Source organism: Haematobia irritans, chromosome 4, assembly GCF_050003625.1.
Source record: "Haematobia irritans isolate KBUSLIRL chromosome 4, ASM5000362v1, whole genome shotgun sequence".
NCBI lineage: Eukaryota > Metazoa > Arthropoda > Insecta > Diptera > Muscidae > Haematobia > Haematobia irritans.
In genome coordinates, this window is record NC_134400.1 from 123,294,107 (window position 1) to 123,317,573 (window position 23,467).

General features: G+C 33.9%; 1 protein-coding gene across 12 annotated transcripts in view; it reads left to right on the plus strand.

Moving 5' to 3' along the window:
• LOC142237055 (protein alan shepard-like) overlaps window positions 1-23,467 on the plus strand; it is a 1,108,257-nt gene that overhangs the window by 994,164 nt on the left and 90,626 nt on the right. For all 12 annotated transcript variants that reach the window (XM_075308393.1, XM_075308391.1, XM_075308390.1 and 9 more), the window contains one exon: window positions 19,147-19,394. In XM_075308393.1, the coding sequence (XP_075164508.1) occupies window positions 19,147-19,394 (248 nt within the window). The remainder of the gene's footprint in view (window positions 1-19,146; window positions 19,395-23,467) is intronic.

Consider the following 23,467-nt stretch of genomic DNA (forward strand, 5'->3'; position numbering starts at 1 on the left):
GTTTTTATCTTTAAAAACAATTACAAGGGTTGCATTTAAATTTTGGGATTGATAGATCTATCGTAAAAATTAACATTTTTTAGGTTATACCGTCAAAAATTTTCTTCTTTCAAGATGGGCCAAATCCAACAAAAGTTGCTGTGCATGAATTACTTTCAAGCAAATGATCGCTGATTGTTTTGGAAAATCTGGACATGTCGCAATTGTTCCACTAGAATAGTTAATTCTGAGTGCCGCATAACCATTTCTTTAACAATTGTCTTCCAATAAATCAGGAAACGCAACCGCCGAAGACAGATCACTCTTCACCGCGACCTTGCGAGCTCTCACACGGACGAAAAAGATTGTTTTTCATATGTTTGGGTGTAAAAATTATATGTTTGGAACTAAAATTTTTTAACACAATATTTTTAAGTGCAAGCATATAATGTTCATAAACTAGCATAACATTTTTGGGACATATATGTTAATATGTTAGAACATATTAAATCATCATGAAAATGTTTGTAAATATAATATGCTTAGATGTAAACATATATTAATTTGGAAATAGCCTATAAACATATATGTGTTTAGAAAGAGAGACCTAGAGAGTATGGTGCAAGTAAAATAATGGAAGTAACCAATTGACGCCTTAAAAATTTATTCACACAAAAAAAATGTCATTAAAATTTTTTTGAACAATACAAACAATATTTTGTTTGGAGCAATCCTGAAAATATATATGCTTGAAGCAAAATGTGTTGGGGTATATGTTACAGAAGCGATTTTTTTTTTTTTTTTTTTTGAGGGTGCACACATCGGCTCTAATGAGTCATCCGCCGTATTGTCCTGACTTGGAAACCGAATGACTTCTTCTTATTCGAGTAAGTAAAAAAATAAACGAGAGGTCAACGTTTTTCGACACCTAAAGAAGCGGTTCAGATTGTATGTTTTTTAGGACACCTCAATTACCTCATTCAGAAGTGCTTCGACAATTGGACAATTGAATACGTTTGATTCAAATGTGTATAGATTTTAATGGGGGGAAAATTTCCAATAACAATAAAGCGATTTTCGATTATTAATATTTGTTTTTGCTCTCTAAACCCGAAATATAAAAGGCAACCCTCATATGAATTATTCGATTATGGTAAAAACTCGCGCTTTTTCATGAAAACTCTATGAAACTATTTATATGTTATTCACCAAGAGATGAAAGTTCTTCTAATATTTTTGCAGTTCTTTCGTCGCAGTTTGAAGATAGACAACAATTATCTTTAATTCTCCTCAGAATTGTCTAAAGTGTGCCCGAGTGTTGACAATTCAATATTCACATCAGAGAAACCTTTAAAAAATTATAGAATTTTTTTCAAATGACAATTGTTTAAACACTTGCGTGCGTGCCAAAATGTATGACAATTGTCGAAAGTTTTGTAGGAACAATTGAAGCCAAGAGAAAAGAGACAGAGAGAGAGACGAAAGTCTAGCAAACCCCATACAAGAAGAAATGATGACTTTTTAAAAAGTGCGTCGTTGTTGTCGTCTTTCGTTTATGTGACATGTTTGTAAAATTTTTATTGTCACCATTTCGTCCGCATAGTCATCTTGTGTGTTATAGTGGCAGAGGCAGTTACCCTAGAAAAAGCATCGTCATCACCAACCATTTCCCATTTCCATAAGAATCATGATCATCGCCTGCCGACATTCCAAAGTGAAATGAAGTTTTTAATTTAAGTATCGAACGATAGATGGATGATGATGATGATGATGTGGAAGCAAAAAACTCAATCATACCACATTCATAGCTCACTAACACTTGCCCGAGAACACCACACTTAAGAATTCTCAAGTGATGTGAAGTACAAGCATAGACTGGGAATTGCTGAACAACAAAAGAAAAAGAAAACATAGATTAGAAGTACTTTTGTTAAAGTTTTTTATGTATTTTTTTTCACTACCTACACCGAAGATTCGCTGAAAATTCTTTTGGAGAAAATAATTTAAAACTATAGACACTAAAGTATATATATATATATATATATATATATATATATATATATATATATATATATATATATATATATATATATATATATATATATATATATATATATATATATATATATATATATATATATATATATATATATATATATATATATATATATATATATATATATATATATATATATATATATATATATATATATATATATATATATATATATATATATATATATATATATATATATATATATTGTACTTGAAAATAAAGAAAATCTCCATTGCATTTGTGCTCATGAATCGACTTTCCCATCAAACATGGAATTCTATATTAGATATATTTTTGCCATATTGTTTTGCTTGCTAGTTAAGTTTTCAAGTCTATTTAAATAACAAAGTATGGCGCTCCTCAATGAAACGTCAACAACTTCAGTGCTTTTTTGTGGAGACCTAACCACTATTCTTTTTTAGAAAATTTCAAATAAATCGGATATATTTCGAGGATATTTCAAAAAGTTGGCCCTTCTTCGACGCTTTTAATTTCTATACCTCCCTCATAGGTATACTAACTTTAAAGTTCCGTGTATCAGGTGTCCAAACCGATGCCGGTTAACCAATTAATCGGTTATAAAAACCACAACCGGATAGTAAAAAAATATTCGATTATTCCAATAATCGGTTTTTGAATAGGATAATTGGATTTATTTATTTATTTTATTTATTTATTTATTTATTTAGGCTTCCTAGCACAACAAGATGTTTAATCTTATAAGTTACAGTACTAGTTTAGTAGGAGCCACCGTGGTGCAATGGTTAGCATGCCCGCCTTGGATACACAAGGTCGTGGGTTCGATTCCTGCTTCGACCGAACACCAAAAAGTTTTTCAGCGGTGGATTATCCCACCTCAGTAATGCTGGTGACATTTCTGAGGGTTTCAAATCTTCTCTAAGTGGTTTCACTGCAATGTGGAACGCCGTTCGGACTCGGCTATAAAAAGGAGGTCCCTTTTCATTGAGCTTAACATGGAATCGGGCAGCACTCAGTGATAAGAGAGAAGTTCACCAATGTGGTATCACAATGGACTGAATAGTCTAAGTGAGCCTGATACATCGGGCTGCCACCTAACCTAACCTAACCTAGGTTAGTAATGGAATATTATATCATTACATTTAAATTACATTAAAAATTAAATTGAATAATTTGTGAATGGTAAACATTTTTTGATTGAATTTAAATATAATAATAAATAGTTGCAATAGAAAAAAGTTAAACTTGATTTTTAAAATATGATTGAAGCGTTTTCTTGAATTCGAATGCGTTGCTTATTAACTGTATATTGATTGGAAGATTATTCCAAAGACGAATTGTACTGACTAGGAATTGATACTCCGAAATGGCATACTTGTAACGCAGTTGAATGATCTTCTTCCCCCGATTTGATTGAGAAAATTTTAGTCTTTCATAGAGATACGTAGCTTCACCGGAATAAATAATTCTTTGAAGAAATACAAGGCATTTGAAATGTACGAAGCTGTCAAAACTCATATTGAGTATTTGGTAGGCAAAAGATGATATCCGATCATAGCGTGTTTTATTGCACACATATCTTGCTATGCTGTTGTAAGCAACATTTAGATTTTGCTTGTAAGCGCTGCTACAGTTTTCAAATAAATATTTGAACTACATACAGAAGAATAGGAACAAGATAAGTTTTAGCCAGGAGCATCCGTATATGACGTGGTGTTGAGGATTTCTGTATTTTAAATGACATTTCTATATTTCTATATCATTTCTGTGATTGAAGAAATTTCAATTAAAAATAAATTGGATCAATTAATTTCGTGATTGAAGATAAAAAATATTTTTCTCTGTGTACTGAAGAACAGAAACAGCTGACCAATTACAACACGTTTTCACTAATTAGCATAAGAAATTCGCGGCAAAACGGCCCCATATGAAGAAGAAACAAGTATATACGGCCGTAAGTTCGGCCAGGCCGAAGCTTATGTACCCTCCATCATGGATTGCGTAGAAACTTCATCTAAACACTGCCATCCACAATCGAATTACTTAACGCTTGCCGATGGCAAGGTATCTTAAAACCTCCTAACACCATCTTCTAAATTGTATGTAAGTCCATACGTGGTATATATTAAATCAAAAAAGATCCATCCAATACGTATATAATTCAGTTTGACAAATTAGACATAAAATTTTGACAAAATTTTCTACAGAAATAAAATTTTAACAAAATTTTCTATAGAAATAAAATTTTCACAAAATTTTCTATAGAAATAAAAATTTTGACAAAATTTTCTATAGATAGAAAATTTTGACAAAAATTTCTACAGAAATAAAATTTTAACAAAATTTTCTATAGAAATAAACTTTTGACAAAATTTTGTATAGAAATAAAATCTTGGTAGATTATTTTTGGCTCGAGTGGCAACCATGATTATGAACCGAATAAAATTTGAACAAAATTTTCTATAGAAATAAAGTTTTGACAAAATTTTCTATAGAAATAAAATTTTGACAACGATGAAAATTTTATTATGAACCGAATAAAATTTTAACAAAATTTTCTCTAGAAATAAAATTTTGACAAAATTTTCTATAGAAACAAAATTTTGACAAAATTTTCTATAGAAATAAAATTTTGGTAGATTATTTTTGGCTCTAGTGGCAACCATGATTATGAACCGATATGGACCAATTTGTGTGTGATTGGACCAATTTTGGTATGGTTGTTAGAGACCATGCCTAATTTGAACCGGATCGGATGAATTTTGCTCCTCCAAGAGGTTCCGAAGGTCAAATCTGGAGAATGTTTTATATGGGGGCTATATATAATTATGGACCGATATGGACCAATTCTGGCACGGTTGTTAAAGATCATATACTAACACCATTTTCCATATTACAACCGGATTGGATGACATTTGCTTCTCTTGGAGACTTCGCAAGCCAAATCTGGGGATCGGTTTATATGGGGGCTATATATAATTATGAACCGATGTGGACCAATTTTTGCATGGTTGTTAGAGACCATATACAAATACCATGTACCAAATTTCAGGCGGATCGGATGAAATTTGCTTCTCTTTGAGGCTCCGCAACCCAAATCTAGGGATCGGTTTATATGGGCGCCATATATAATTATGGACCGATGTGGACCAATTTTTGCACGGTTGTTAGAGACCATATACCAATACCATGTACCAAATTTCATCCGGATCGGATGCAATTTGCTCCTCTTTGAGGCTTCGCAAGCCAAATCTGGAGATCGGTTTATATGGGGGCTATATTTAATTATGGACCGATGTGGACCAATTTTTGCATGATAGTTAGAGACCATATACCAACACCATGTACCAAATTTCAGCCGGATCGGATGAAATATGCTTCTCTTAGAGGCTCCACAAGCCAAATCTGGTGATCGGTTTATATGGGGGCTATATATAATTATGGACCGATGTGGACCAATTTTTGCATGATTGTTAGAGACCATATACCAACACCATGTACCAAATTTCAGCCGGATCGGATGAAATATGCTTCTCTTAGAGGCTCCACAAGCCAAATCTGGGGATCGGTTTATATGGGGGCTATATATAATTAAGGACCGATATGGACTAATTTTTGCATGGTTGTTAGAGACCACATACCAACATCATGTACCAAATTTCAGCCGGATCGGATGAAATTTTCTTCCCTTTGAGGCTCCGCAAGCCAAATCTGGGGATCGGTTTATATGGGGGCTATATATAATTATGGACCGATGTGAACCAATTTTTGCATGGTTGTTAGAGACCATATACCAACACCATGTACCAAATTTCAGCCGGATCGGATGAAATTTGCTTCTCTTTTAGGCACCGCAAGCCAAATCTGGGGATCGGTTTATATGGGGGCTATATATAATTATGGACCGATATGGACCAATTTTTGCATGGTTGTTAGAGACCCTATACCAACCATATACCAACACCATATACCAAATTTCAGCCGAATCGGATGAAATATGCTTCTGTTAGAGGCTCCACAAGCCAAATCTGAGGGTCCATTTATATGGGGGCTATACGTAAAAGTGGACCGATATGGCCCATTTTCAATACCATCCGACCTACATCGATAACAACTACTTGTGCCAAGTTTCAAGTCGATAGCTTGTTTCGTTCGGAAGTTAGCGGGATTTCAACAGACGGACGGAAGGACGGACGGACAGACGGACGGACATGCTTAGATCGACTCAGAATTTCACCACGACCCAGAATATATATACTTTATGGGGTCTTAGAGCAATATTTCGATGTGTTACAAACGGAATGACAAAGTTAATATACCCCCATCCTATGATGGAGGGTATAAAAAGTGTTCTTCCACCAAGACAACGCACCGCTCCACAAGTCATTGAGAACGATGGCAAAAAAAATATGAATTGGGCAGATCTGGCCCCCAGCGACATTTTCTTGTTCTCAGACATCAAAACGATGCTCGCAGGGAAAAAATTTGGCTGCAATGAAGAGGTGATCGCCGAAACTGAGGCCTATTTTGAGGCAAAACCGAAGGAGTACTACCAAAATGGTATCAAAAAATTGGAAGGTCGTTATAATCGTTGTATCGCTCTTGAAGGGAACTATGTTGAATAATCAAAACGAATTTTGACAAAAAAAAAGGAAGCAAATTTGTATGTGGTATTTTACTTTTCCAGAAAGTAACGATAGCATTTGCTTCTTTTTTGCTCTTCAGCCAAAATGAGAAAAATTCGCTATTTTTACCTTTTTATTTTATTTAATCTAAGGTTTTCATTAACAATCGTTAAAAACTCTAGAAGTTCAACTTTCTTCACAATTAAAATTTTTGCATGGTTGTTAAAGACCATACACTAACACCATGTACCAAATTTCAGCCGGATCGGATGAAATTTGCTTCTCTTAGAGGGTCTGCAAGCCAAATTTGGGGGTCCGTTTATATGGGGGCTATACGTAAAAGTGGACAAGCAATAACAATTACTTGTGTCAAGTTTCAAGTCGATAGCTTGTTTCGTTCGGAAGTTAGCGTGATTTCAACAGACGGACGGACGGACATGCTTAGATCGACTCAGAATTTCACCACGACCCAGAATATAAACGTTATGGGGTCTTAGAGCAATATTTCGATGTGTTACTAATGGAATGACAAAGTTAATATACCCCCATCCTATGGTGGAGGGTATAAAAAAAGCTTTAAACCAAAGATGCTAAATCCTCAAAACAAGCCTTAGCCTATATTTGAAGCGTTTTTATCTTAAATCTAAAGATTCAATATTCCAGTTGATTTAAGGATGATTTCTTTAAGTCAAAAATGTGTTTCTTTACTTTAAGGTACATTTGCCTTTATTTAAAGACATTCGGCTATAATGAAGGAATGCAAATTTCCAAAATTTGTGCCCTAAATTTAATAAAATAAAATTTTTGAAGCAAAAATTATAAACTTTATTTTAATTAATTTTTTTTTATTTTAAAGAAATTTGTAAATTGCGCATCCTAAACTTTAGGTTGTGGAATCTTTAATATCACGTAAATATTTTTTTGCAGTGTAAGTAGCATTTTCCCCCACTGGATAGTAATGGTTTTCTCTGTATTATTTCTGTATGGAGAGATATTTGATCTAAGTGGCTTCTGCTATTCCGATCAACGTCATTCAGCATCATAATCATTATTGACGCCTTTCAACCCCACCGTCACCATTGTTCTTGTTCTTGCAATGGTGATAATGAAATAATTCCACTGGAATTAAATGAATGATGATGGTGTGTGCTGAATACTAATATGTATTGCCCGCAACATCCATCAAATTCTTCTGGAAAAATTTCTGCGTATGGGTATTTTTGTGAGTATTCACAAGTGACAGGAAAAATTAAAAATTCCATTCAATTCGTAAGCGCAAGCTATGCTCGGAAATTTCATTATATGGGCATATGAACTTTATAGGCCAGGGAATGTTTAAATGTCTGTTTTTGCTTAAGAGTCGTATTAAATTAACGAAAAATATGTCAATCTCCTTATAGAAAATCTTTTTGCAAAAAAAAACTAGAAACAAGTATATACGGCCGTAAGTTCGGCCAGGCTGAATCTTATGTACCCTCCACCATGGATTGCGTAGAAACTTCTACGAAAGACTAAATACTTAAATATCATATACTACCACCACGTACCAAATTTCAACCAGATCGGATGAATTTTGCTCCTCCAAAAGGCACCGGAGGTCAAATCTGGGGATCGGTTTTTATGGGAGCTATATATTATTATGGACTGATAGGAACCAATTCCTGCATGGTTGTTGGATACCCTATACTAACATCACGTACCAAATTTCAACCGAATGGGAAGAATTTTCACATCTGGAGGTCAAATATGGTGATAGGTATATATGGGGGCTATATATAATTATAGACCGATGTGGACCAATTTTTGCATGGTTGTTAGAGACCATATATTAACACCATGTACCAAATTTCAGCCCGATCGGATGAAAATTGTTTCTCTTAGAGGCTCTGCAAGCCAAATCGGGGGATCGGTTTATATGGGGGCTATATATAATTATGGACCGATATGGACCAATTTTTGCATGGTCATTAGAGACCATATACTAACACCATGTACCAAATTTCAGCCCGATCGGATGAAATTTGCTTCTCTTAGGGGCTCCGCAAGCCTAATCGGGGGATCGGTTTATATGGGGGCTATATATAATTATGGACCGATATGGACCAATTTTTGCATGGTTATTAGAGACCATATACTAACAGCATGTACCAAATTTCAGCCCGATCGGATAAATTGTTTCTCTTAGAGGCTCCACAAGCCAAATCGGGGGATCGGTTTATATGGGGGCTATATATAATTATGGACCGATGTGGACCAATTTTTGCATGGTTGTTAGAGACCATATACTAACACCATGTACCAAATTTCAGCCGGATCGGATGAAATTTGCTTCTCTTAGAGCAATCGCAAGCCAAATTTGGGGGTCCGTTTATATGGGGGCTATACGTAACAGTGGACCGATATGGCCCATTTTCAATACCATCCGACCTACATCAATAACAACTACTTGTGCCAAGTTTCAAGTCGATAGCTTGTTTCGTTCGGAAGTTAGCGTGATTTCAATAGACGGACGGACGGACGGACATGCTCAGAATATATATACTTTAGGGGTTCTTAGAGCAATATTTCCATGTGTTACAAACGGAATAACAAAGTTAATATACCCCCATCCTATGGTGGAGGGTATAAAAATATTGGTAGTAAATTCTTTTTATGAAAAATTAGGGTAGTTTGCACATAAACTTGACATGGTGATTCAAAAGTCACAAAACCAACTTTTAGACAAATATATTTTTTTCTCAAAGAGAGTCGAAGTCGACTTTTTATAATCTTTAAAATCGACAAATCAAATCGACTAACCGATTCTTAACGAAGAAGTCTAAATCATATTTTTATAAATTCGACTAAGCGACTTTTATATTTTAAAAAACTTGAAGTCGCATTTTTATAATCTTCAAATACGACTAATCAACTTTTAATATTTTTCAAAATCGACCTTTGATGTTGGCTACAATCGTCGACGTCTTGATGTCGTCGAAAAATTGATGTCGACAAAAATGGACTCAAATCGACTTTTGATGTTGGCCATAATTGACTAACCGACTTTTAACGAAAAATTCGCAAAGTTGAAGTCAACTGTCTATAATCTTCAAATTCTACTAATCGAAATTTTATTAGTTTGATTTTTGATATTTTTTAAAATCTACTTTTGATGTTGGCCAAAATCGACGTCTAATCGATTTTTGAAAATCAACCTTATTTGACTTTTAAAGAAAAGGTCGAAGAGTCGCAATCGACTTTTGATAGTTTTGAAAATCGGCTTTTGATGTTGGACAAAATGGACTTTTTATAATCATCAAATTCGACCAATCGACTTTTGGTAATCGACTTTTGATGTTGGACAAAATCGATTTTTTATAATTCTCAAATTCCACAAACTTTTGATAGTTTTGAAAATCGCCTTTGATGATGGTCAAAATCGACTAATCAACTATTGATGTTGGTAATCAACTTTTTAAACACCCTTACATTGACTTTTGATGTTCGAAAAGGTCGAAAATTTGAAATCGTCTTTTTATAATGTTCAAATGCTACACTGAAAAAAATATTGTCGTGTGGTCAAAGATTTCATGTCTTTAAAATACGAATACAAATTTTGCTTAGCATAGAAGACGCATTTCTCTAAAATAAAGTTATTTTCCTTGTCCAAAAGTCGATAAACTTTTCAGTGAAGTCGTATTGTCCTTATAATTAAGTGATTTGACTTAAAAATGGGTATCTTAACACGAAAGAAAAAATTTATAGCCTAAGGTCAACTTGCCTTTAATAATTCAGAAAAATTCTTTAAATTTAATGAAATTGTCTTTAAATTTGTTGTCTTTTTGCATCTTGACTACAAAGCAAAAAATCGTTCAAATATAGGACATGTTTTTCAAAACTTTATTTTAAAGAAGTTTTTACTTCAAACATAGCATAATTTCTACTGGAAGTCGAGTCCTAATTTGGAAAATAAAGTAGCCGTTAACTCGTTTTTAAAGGAATTTGATAGCATATGAAGAAAAAAAGCTGAGAAAGCGAAAAAATTAAATTTGCTTCCTAGAAGCAAGTACACAAAACCTAAATTTAAAAGAGAATTGTGTCTTAAAAGTATCCTTACTTGTATTCTCCGCTTCTTTGGATCGGAATCAATACCACAATTTTTAAAGTAAAGACAAAATCTTTGGAACCGAGTATGCTTTTTTTCAGTGTAGAAATCGTCTTTTAATATTTTTGAAAATCAATCCAAATGGACGTTTGATGTTAGGCAACATTTCCTATCGGCTTTTCTAATCTTCAAATTCGAGTTATCGACTCTTGATATTTTTGATAATGGAGCCAAATCGAGTTTTGACGTTGGCCCAAAATCGACTTTTAGCAAAACAGTCGAAAAATTGCAGTCGAGTTTCTATAATTTTCAAATTTGAATAATAGACTGGATGTTGGTCAAAATGGACTAATCGATTTTTAATCAAAATATCGGAAAGATGCAGTCGACTTCTTATAATAAAATTAAAAAACAAAACATAATTTTGGAAAATCCACTTTTGATGTTGGTCAAAATCGTCTAATCGACTTCTAAATTCGAAAATCGGCCTTAATCGACTTTTAATGTTGGCCAAAATCTGCTACTCGACTTTAAACCAAAAAGTCCGAGTCGACATTTTATAATCCTTAAATTTGACGAATTAACTTTTGATGTTAGTCAACATCGTCTATTCGACTTTTAACGGAAAAGACGAAAACTTGAAAACGGAAAAGTCGAAATCGACTTTTGATGTTGGCCTACATCGACTTATCGTCTTTTACCAAAAAAATTCGAAGAATTGAAACCATATTTTATAATCTACAAATTTGTCCATTCGACGTTTAATATTTTTAAAAATCGACACAAGTCGACTTTTGATTTCGATCAATCGACATTTAAGAAAAAAGTGGAAAAGTTGAAGGCGACTTTTTATAATCAAATTCAACTGACCGATTTTTGATATTTGAAAATCTGCCCAAACGAGAAGTTGAAAATCAACTCTTAAAGAAAATACCTTATCAGAAATGGGAATTTCTTTTGCCTAAAATTTCGTTCCGGAGGAAAGTATTTTTTCTTTGGGTGTATGGTGTAGTTTTTTTGAATTGATGTGCTGTGTGGTGCATATGGTATAGCGGTTTAAGTGAACACCTACGGGAATTTGCGGTTTTTAGATACTCGGAAAGTAAAACATGGAGATTTGTGTTTATAGGAGTTACACACTGAAAGAAGAGTTTTCTTTTCTGAGGAACGAAATTTTAGACAAACTAAGTTTTCTTTTGATGCTAAAAAATTTTCTATTGAAGTAAATAGAAATAATTATATAAAATCGTTACAACACTTGTAACAAATTCTGGTTTATTTGCTTTTTAAGAATATTCTTTATAACAATTGGGAACTTCGTTTATCTAAAATTTCGTTTCTGAGGGAAGTATTTTTTCTTTGGTAGAGTCGTACAAATTGGGTAAAGGATCCCGTATTACACAAAAAAGGACACTATTTGGTTCAAAAAATTCCAAACTATAATAAAATAAATCCAAAAAAATCAACAAATTTAAACTTACTAAAACATACGTTCCCTTTTTTGTGCCACTGTCCAGTATGAATATAAAATTTTCCATAATTCGTTTCTTTTAATTTATTTGGCAAGGCTACAGAAATGGAAGAGTGCCAAAAACCATGTCCTTATTCCACAAAAAAAACGATTACTTCTCCCAGAGTATCAATAAATTTCGTTGAATGCATCACATGATAAAAGCTTTAACGGTACTTGCAACAGAGACAAAAACGCCATTGGCGGCCATAATCTCTGGTCAATGTACACAAAAATACACTGGTATGTGAAAAACCATAGTGAACTCAAGAATTAAGATAGTCTGTGTGACGAAAAATCTCCATTTCAAGAGACTACACTATGCGAATATGTGATGGAGGGTAATATCAGACTCGCCCTTTGCTATTTTATCCATTCAACTGACCCTTTACAATAGTACAGATGCCTGTCCTGCTTAATTTTTTTTCTCTTGCTACCTTTTCCAATTATAAAAACGTTCATATGTCTACTTTAGGTACACTCAACAAAAAGTTTACTTGGATTGAGATTTTGACGTTCCTTTAAGGATTTTGAGATTGTTCTTACAACCAGAAATGCGGCTTCTTTAAACTAAAGACATTATTGTAGGAGATATCTAGATTTATATGTATGCTTTATAAAATTAAAATTAATACACAGATATGTGTGTGAAGATAAATTTAGTTAGCACAGACACAAACCACTGTTGCATTAATTTTTTAACAGAGCTTCATAGATTCGCTAACAGAGCACTGTAATTAGTTAACAGAGGTTTGCTCAGTCCTAACCAATGAGAGATTTATTTTTTATCACGAGGATAAATATTAAATGGTCTGCCTACCCAATTAACTTAATCTAAAATTAAACCATCCACTTTTGACATTGCCTACATTCACACATATGTCTCATTTTTATACCCTCCATCATAGGATGGGGGTATATTAACTTTGTCATTCCGTTTGTAACACATCGAAATATTGCTCTAAGACCCCATAAAGTATATATATTCTGGGTCGTGGTGAAATTCTGAGTCGATCTAAGCATGTCCGTCCGTCCGTCCGTCCGTCCGTCCGTCTGTTGAAATCACGCTAACTTCCGAACGAAACAAGCTATCGACTTGAAACTTGGCACAAGTAGTTGTTATCGATGTAGGTCGGATGGTATTGAAAATGGGCCATATCGGTCCACTTTTACGTATAGCCCCCTCTAAGAGAAGCATATTTCATCCGATCCGGCTGAAATTTGGTACATGGTGTTGGTAGATGGTCTCTAATAATCATGCAAAAATTTGTCCACATCGGTCCATAATTATATATATCCCCCATATAAACCGATCCCCAGATTTGGCTTGTGGAGCCTCTAAGAGAAGCATATTTCATCCGATCCAGCTGAAATTTGGTACATGGTGTTGGTAGATGGTCTCTAACAATCGTGCAAAAATTGGTCCACATGGGTCCATAATTATATATAGCCCCCATATAAACCGATCCCCAGATTTGGCTTGCGGAGCCTCAAAGAGAAGCAAATTTCATCCGATCCGGCTGAAATTTGGTACATGATGTTGGTATATGGTATCTAACAACCATGCAAAAATTGGTCCACATCGGTCCATAATTATATATAGACCCCATATAAACCGATCTCCAGATTTGGCTTGCGAAGCCTCAAAGAGAAGCAAATTGCATCCGATCCGGCTGAAATTTGGTACATGGTATTGGTATATGGTCTCTAACAACTGTGCAAAAATTGTTCCACATCGGTCCATAATTATATATAGCGCCCATATAAACCGATCCCCAGATTTGGGTTGCGGAGCCTCAAAGAGAAGCAAATTTCATCCGATCCGCCTGAAATTTGGTACATGATATTGTTATATGGTCTCTAATAACCATGCAAAAATTGGTCCACATCGGTTCATAATTATATATAGCCCCCATATAAGCCGATCCCCAGATTTGGCTTGCGAAGTCTACAAGAGAAGCAAATTTCATCCAATCCGGTTGTAATTTTGAACATGGTGTTAGTATATGATCTTTAACAACCGTGCCAGAATTGGTCCATATCGGTCCATAATTATATATAGCCCCCATATAAAACGTTCTCCAGATTTGACCTCCGGAGCCTCTTGGAGGAGCAAAATTCATCCGATCCGGTTCAAATTAGGAACGTGGTGTTAGTATATGGTCGCTAACAACCATACAACAATTGGTCCAATCACACAAAAATTGGTCCATATCGGTTCATAATCATGGTTGCCACTAGAGCCAAAAATAATCTACCAAAATTTTATTTCTATAGAAAATTTTGTCAAAATTTTATTTCTATAGAAAATTTTGTCAAAATTTTATTCGGTTCATAATGAAATGTTCATCATCGTCAAAATTTTATTTCTATAGAAAATTTTGTCAAAATTTTATTTCTATAGAAAATTTTGTTCAAATTTTATTCGGTTCATAATCATGGTTGCCGCTCGAGCCAAAAATAATCTACCAAGATTTTATTTCTATAAAAAATTTTGTCAAAAGTTTATTTCTATAGAAAATTTTGTTACAAGTTTATTGCTGTAGAATTTTTTGTCAAAATTTTCTTTCTATAGAAAATTTTGTGAAAATTTTTATTTCTATAGAAAATTTTGTGAAAATTTTATTTCTACAGAAAATTTTATTTCTGTAGAAAATTTTGTCAACATTTTATGTCTACTTTGTCAAACTGAATTATATACGTATTGGATCGATCTTTTTTGATTTAATATATACCACGTTTGGACTTACATACAATTTAGAAGATGGTGTTAGGAGATTTTAAGATACCTTGCCATCGGCAAGCGTTACCGCAACTTAAGTAATTCGATTGTGGATGGCAGTGTTTAGAAGAAGTTTCTACGCAATCCATGATGGAGGGTACATAAGCTTCGGCCTGGCCGAACTTACGGCCGTATATACTTGTTTTTTTTTAGAAATTTGAGTTTTTCGGCATAATTTGTGGAGAGGAAGGGACTCCAGAGGCAATTTGGCTCTGTTAGCGCATTTATGAATCTCTGTTAATTAATTAACAGAGCTCTGTTAAAAAAATGGTTTTTGTCTGTGCTAATTCATTTCTGAGTTTATTTTCACGCATATATTTCCCCCTAATATTGTGTAAATTGCATTTTTTTGTCATTTTGTTTGCATACTCTTTCATATTTGGGTCACATTTTGTTTTCAGTGTACCCACTGACCACGTTTTAGCAAGAGCAATAGTTGTCCTTTCCTTGTCAGTGGAGGGTGCCATAGGCGAATTTTGAGTTTATTGAGCACCTGTTATGCCACACGATTATAACAAAAGTAACAGCAGCTAGCATATATGCCAAAAGGCCGTTTTCAAAAAAAAAAAAAAAAAAAACACCAAAAAAAAAATTCAATAATGTAGCAGATACGATGCTCTTTATAGTCGTTTTTTATAGCTCCGGGGTTAAATTTCAATGCAAACAATGTTCACAAAAGCATTGCAAACAATGCAGCCAATATTGAACTGAAATAATTTTTTGGCCAATACCAGCTAAAAACAATTGCGATTTGCGCTTCCCCTACAAATATCTAAATGCTTGCCACATTCCATGAAAACCGGGTGGATTAAAGAAATGGGGTCAGTAGAAATTGGGCTGATGGGTGGTGACCTCTTCTGTCAAATGGTTTACCTTATAGACACTTCAGGAGCCTACTATTTGATTGCTGAAGTTTTCAAGTAAATTGGTTCAGTTATGTTTATTCCGTAATAAGGAGACGAAATGGGGAGCGGTAGGTATTTTGCCATCCTCTATCCAACAAGGTGCTAGCAGTTTTAACTCTCTCCCTCTTCGCCCAAACGATTACGTATTCCCTTTTCCACCGTTTAAGGAGACCGAAAAGCGATATGTAATATTTTCCTTTGTGCTCAAAAACTGTCAGGCGATAGGGAGATCTACAAGATGCACTGCAAGAAAAATAGTGAAATCGTCTTGAAATGTGTTGATTTTTCGTATCTTGACTATAAAAGCAAAACAATAGCATTCAAAAATATGACATGTTTTTCAACACTCCATTTGAAAAGAGCTTTTAACTTAAAACATATCATAAATTCTACCTGAATTTGAAAATTTAAGTTATCATTAAGACGCTGATGGAAAAAACTGAAAAAATGTATAAATAAAAATTTATTTCCTAGAATCAAGTACGCACAACTCAAATTTAAAAGAGAACTGTATCTTAAATTTATCTTCACTTCAATTATGCCTCAGAATCAGAATACAAAAATCATTAATGTAAAGATAAATTTTTGGAACCGAAAAATATTCTGTGAATGCTGCGAAGTTGAAAATATTTTTTAAATACATTTTTAATGAAAAAAAATAAAATCTTTGGAACCGAAAAATATTCTGTGAATGCTGCGAAGTTGAAAATATTTTTTAAATACTTTTTTACTGTTGAGTCTATTGTGCTAAAATTGTTAACTAATTTTAATTAGTTGTTCAAAATAATAATTATTACTAGAAAACTTCTTAAAAATTAAGAGCTACATTTTCTTGTGCACTAATAGAAAAAATTACGTTCCAAAATCGTGAACGGACGGCAACAAACTGAGACGGAAACGTGCATGAAAAATCAAAACGGAATGTTCACGGGCGTTCACTATTTCATGAAGGGCTTTCGTTCACTCAAAAAAAAAAGTGATCTGTATATTTCACTAAAGCCGATTTAAATCTATTTTAGAAGTTATTACTTTAAATCTAGAAGTTATTATTTTAAGAAAATTTCCATGACTTTAATAATTTTTTGGGTACGTTAGTTAAATAAACAAAAACAGAGGAATTTTTTGTATGTAATTTTGTATAGAAATAAAATTTGACAAAATTTTCTATAGGAATAAAATTTTTACAAAATTTTCTATAGAAATAAAATTTTGGCAGATTATTTTTGGCTCGAGTGGCAACCATGATTATGAACCGATATGGACTAATTGTTGTGTGATTGGGGATCGACTATATATAACTATATACCGATATGGATCAATTTTGGTATGGTTATTAGCGGCCATATACTAACACCACGTTCCAACTTTTAACCGGATCGGATGAATTTTGCTCCTCGAAGAGGCTCCGGAGATCAAATCTGGGGAATGGTTTATATGGGCGATATATATAATTATGCACCGATGTGAACCAATTTTTGCATGGTTATTATAGACCATATACTAACACCACATACCAAATTTCAACCGAATCGGATGAATTTTGCTTCTCCAAGAGGTTCCGGAGATAAAATCTGGAGATCGATTTATATGGGGGCTATATGTAATTATGGACCGATATGGACCAATTCTTGCTTGTTTATTAGAGACCACATACTAACACCACGTTACAAATTTCAACCGGATCGGATGAATTTTGCTCCTGCAAAAGGCTCCGGAGGTCAAATCTGGGGATCGGTTTATATATAATTATGGACCGATATGGACCAATTTTTTCATGGTTGTTAAAGAACATATACCAACACCATGTACCAAATTTGAACCGGATCGGATTAATTTTGCTCCTCTAAGAGGCTCCGGAGGTCAAATCTTTGGATCGGTTTATGTATATATAATAATGAACCGATATGGACCAATTTTTGCATGATTGTTAGAGACGATATACTAATACCATGTACCAAATTTCATGCGGATCGGATGAAATTTGCTTCTCTTAGAGGATCCGCAAACCAAATGTGGGGATCGGTTTATATGGGGGCTATATATAATTATGGACCGATATGGGCGAATTTTTGCATAGTTGTTAAAGAACATAGCACAAAGATTAACTAACTTCGTGTCTCCCACAAAATAGTTCAGAATTTCTTAACATTTGTAAATTTTACTAATAATGCGCCCATCTCGAACTTTGTAGGCACAAAAAACCCACGAAATTAATTGATCCAATTAATTTTTTAATTGAAATGTCTTCAATCACAGAAATGAAAAAATGTAGGAAAACATTAATTGATCCAATTAAAAAAATAATTGATACTATTAATTTTTGTGATTGATTTTTGTTTCAATTAAAAAATTTGTTGGATCAATTAAATTTTTAATTGACTTTAAATGGAAATATTTTTGTGCAATTTTTTTATGTGTATGGTACTAGGACATTTTTGCAATTTTGAACTCGAATTTTTTTTCCTACAAACGAGGAAATTTTCTTTAATAATAGAAAAATAACAATAATGTCCAATAAATGTTTGAAACTTATCGAAACCTCTTACTTATTTTTGTGAAATCGGTGTGACATTTGCGTTTCTCATACAATTTAGTTAAAATTTTCTTAAATGAATCTATTTTTTTCTAAAATTAACTAAAATTGTCTTTCCTGGTGGGTTCGCTGTTTTAAAAGTAAAATTCAAAATTATTGTAATTATTATTTATAGTGTTTTTTTTGTTTTGGTTTTAAAATTAAAATTTTACAAGTTTATATCATGAGGGAAATCGTATATACTCTTATTATCTGCTACTTTTGTGGTACAGCGCACAAATAAAAAAATAATCAATCAATCAAGTGTATTTTATCAGGATAAATATTTTTTATACAGTCAAAAAAATCATGAAATATGAGAAAAATGTCGATAAAATTACGAACTTTTTACGAAGAAAGTTATTCTAGAATATTTCATAGACATTTCGAATATTCGCAAAATTTACGAAAATCAATGAAAATTTCGTGGTTTAATGAAGAATTTACGAAAAATAGTTAATGAATAATTCTTCGTAAAATTAACGAAGAGAATTCTTTCGGTGTACTCCGCATACTGTCTCACAATACTTGCTCACGTCAGCTTATAATATCGCCCATACCGCCTAGTAGTCTGCCAAATTTTATTACTTACGAAAAACTGTTGCCCATTTTTTTCTGATTTCATTTTTCTCGTTTGCATTTCTTCCATTGTAGTACGGTCAACGTGTACCTACGGCCACATCTCCAAGTAATACCAACTCAAGCAGCTCATCAAATACCGGATCCCAAAGTGGAACACTAAGTACTAGTCTAAGTAATACCAATACAAACACAACAACAATGGGCCCCAATAATGGAACAACACAAAATCATCAAGGCGAACAATTGTCCAAGACAAATCTCTACATACGGGGTCTACAACAAGGCACAACCGACAAAGATTTAGTTACTATGTGTGCACAGTAAGTACAAAATTTTTCAAACGAAATTTTTTCAAATTGAAATCAATATTGCAATTAGTATATTTTGCTTGACTTGAACAGAAGAGAAGGAGGAACACGATTTGGACAAATTGCAGGGGCTGGGAGGGAAATCTCTATTTGTGTTTTGTGGCATTTCTTACTTGGAGCAATTTGTTTTATTTTCCAAAATCATGACTTTATTCGATTATAATAGTTATAAATAATACAAACAAATATTAAAACAAACAACTACGAATATTAGGGTGGATATACTGTGAGCGACAAACCAAAGTAATTATCTAAATTAAATTAAACAAAACCAAAACAAGTAAGGAAAGTCTAAAGACTATATTATACTCTGCACCATTTTTATACCCTCCATCATAGGATGGGGGTATATTAACTTTGTCATTCCGTTTGTAACACATCGAAATATTGCTCTAAGACCCCATAAAGTATATATATTCTGGGTCGTGGTGAAATTCTGAGTCGATCTAACCATGTCCGTCCGTCCGTCCGTCCGTCTGTTGAAATCACGCTAACTTCCGAACGAAACAAGCTATCGACTTGAAACTTGGCACAAGTACTTGTTATCGATGTAGGTCAGATGGTATTGAAAATGGGCCATATCGGTCCAGTTTTACGTATAGCCCCCATATAAAGGGACCCTCAGATTTGGCTTGTGGAGCCTCTAACAGAAGCATATTTCATCCGATCCGGCTGAAATTTGGTACATGGTGTTGGTATATGGTCTCTAACAACCATGCAAAAATTGGTCCACATCGGTCCATAATTATATATAGCCCCCATATAAACCGATCCCCAGATTTGGCTTGCGGAGCCTAAAAGAGAAGCAAATTCCATCCGATCCGGCTGAAATTTGGTACATGGTGTTGGTATATGGTCTCTAACAACCATGCAAAAATTGGTCCACATCGGTCCATAATTATATATAGCCCCCATATAAACCGATGCAAACATATGCACTAACTTATAATACCCTGTTCCACAGTGTGGAGCAGGGTATAAATATGGGAAACATTTAAATCTGAAGCAACTTTAAGGAAACTTCGCAAAAGCCAGAGTTTTCACCTAATTTGCTTAAAATTTTGCACAAGAAGAACAATTAGTACTATAGTCAAGTGTGCTAAATTTTATTGAAATCGGTTCAGATTTAGATATAGCTCCCATATATATCTTTCGCCCGATATGGACTAATACGGTCCCAGAAGCCAGAGTTTTACCCCAATTTGGTTGAAATTTTGCACAGGGAGTAGAATTAGCATTGTAGCTATGCGTGCCAAATTTGGTTGAAATCGGTTCAGATTTAGATATAGCTCCCATATATAGCTTTCGCCCGATTTACACTCATATGACCACAGAGGCCAATTTTTTGCTCCGATTTAGGTGAAATTTTGCACAGGGAGTAGAATTAGCATTGTTGGTATGCGTGCCAAATTTGGTTAAAATCGGTCCAGATTTAGATATATCTCCCATATATAGCTTTCGCCCGATTTACACTCATATGGCCACAGAGGCCAATTTTTAACTCCGATTTAGTTGAAATTTTGCACAGGGAGTAGAATAAGCATTGTTGGTATGCGTGCCAAATTTGGTTGAAATCGGTTCAGATTTAGATATAGCTCCCATATATATATTTCTGATTTCGACAAAAATGGTCAAAATACCAACATTTTCCTTGTAAAATCGCCACTGCTTAGCCGAGAAGTTGCGATAAATCATAAATAAACTTTTTCAAAGTTTTCCTTAAAATTGCATCAGATTTAAACCTTTCCCATATTTTTTTTTACTAACATTGTGTTTCACCTTAGTGCATTAGCCGACTTAAATGTTGAGTCTATAGATTTTGTAGAAGTCTATCAAATTCTGTCCAGATCGAGTGATATTTAAATGTATGTATTTGGGACAAACCTTTATATATAGCCCCCCAACACATTTGGACGGATGTGATATGCCATCGAAAATTTAGATCTACAAAGTGGTGCAGGGTATAATATAGTCGGCCCCGCCCGACTTTAGACTTTCCTTACTTGTTTTTATACCCACCACCATAGAATGGTGACGGGGGTATAATAAGTTTGTCATTCCGTTTGTAACACATCGAAATATCGATTTCCGACTATATAAAGTATATATATTCTTGAGAGAAATTCTGACGATATAACGATGTCCGTCTGTCCGTCTGTCTGTCTGTCTGTTGTAATCACGCTACAGCCTTGAATAATGAACCAATCGTGCTGAAATTTTGCTCAAACTCGTCTTTTGTCTGCAGGCAGGTCAAGTTCGAAGATGGGCTATATCGGTCCATGTTTTGATATAGTCCCCATATAAACCGACCTCCCGATTTGGGGTCTTGGGCTTATAGAAATCGTAGTTTTTATCCAATTTGCCTGAAATTTGAAATCTAGAGGTATTTTATGACCATAAAGAGGTGTGCCAAAATGGTGAGTATCGGTCCATGTTTTGGTATAGCCCCCATATAGACCGATCTCCCGATTTTACTTCTTGGGCTTATAGAAACCGCAGTTTTTATTCAATTTACCTGAAATTAGAAATCTAGAGGTATTGTAGGACCACAAATACGTGTGCCAAACATTGTGAGTATCGGTCCATGTTTTGGTATGGTCCCCATATAAAACGACCTGCCGATTTGGGGTCTTGGGCTTCTAGAATCCGAAGTTTTTATCCTATTTGCCTTAAATTGGAAATCTAGAGGTATTTTCGGGTCATAAAGAGGTGTGCCGAAAACGGTGAGTATCGGTCCATATTTTAGTATTGCCCCCATAAGAGCGATCTCCCGATTTAACTCCTTGGGTTTCTAGAAACCGTAGTTTTTATCTGATTCACCTGAAATTGTAAATATTCTGGTATTCTAGGCTCACAAAAACGTGTATCGGATTAAGTTTTTATCGGTCCATTTGGTAATGCCTCCATATAGACCGACTTCACTTCTTGAGGGTGTAGAAGGCGCACTGATCATGAAATTGCTTGAAACTTAATGTAACATTTCCAGATTTTACTTCTACAGATTTAAGATCTCAAATCAAGACGTTATTTTATAATTTTCTTGCACACTTACAAGAGATGTTAATGATTCCTCTAAAACTCAAACAAAAATGGTTCTTATAAATCCAGAATCTGATATAGTCCTCATAGGCGAAATCTTTAAATTTATCTTCGGAAAGTTTTCTCAAGTCCTCAAGCCCTCCTGAAATTTCAAAGGAAACCTTAGGTTAGGTATCAGGCTCACTTAGACTATTCAGTCCATTGTGATACCACAGTGGTGAACTTCTCTCTTATCACTGAGTGCTGCCCGATTCCATGTTAAGCTCAATGATAATGGACCTCCTTTTTATAGCCGAGATCGAACGGCGTTCCACATTGCAGTGAAACCACTTAGAGAAGCTTTGAAACCCTCAGAAATGTCACCAGCATTACTGAGGTGGGATAATCGACCGCTGAAAAACTATTTGGTGTTCGGTCGAAGCAGGAATCGAACCCACGACCTTGTGTATGCAAGGCGGGCATGCTAACCATTGCACCTTAATATTTGGTTCATGGTGGTGGGTATTTAAGATTCGGCCCGGCCGAACTTAGTGCTGTATATACTTGTTATTATGTTTGTTTATCTCTCTGAATTCTTTACTTTTTGATTAAAGTTATTTTGTTGTTTTTATTTAGAATTTAAGAAGGAAAAAAAATCATTTTGAGTTTCTTTTTTACTGCTTATATTATTCGTTTAGATATGAAAAAATAAAGTATGTACTCATTACTGCACGCTACTGTATATATGTAACGTCCGATTTTAGCATATATATATATATATATATATATATATATATATATATATATATATATATATATATATATATATATATATTATATATATATATATATATATATATATATATATATATATATATATATATATATATATATATATATATATATATATATATATATATATATATAATATATATATATATATTTTGCCGTAACACCCTTATTTATCAACCGATCTTACTCAAAGTTGTTTTACTCTATAGTAATAA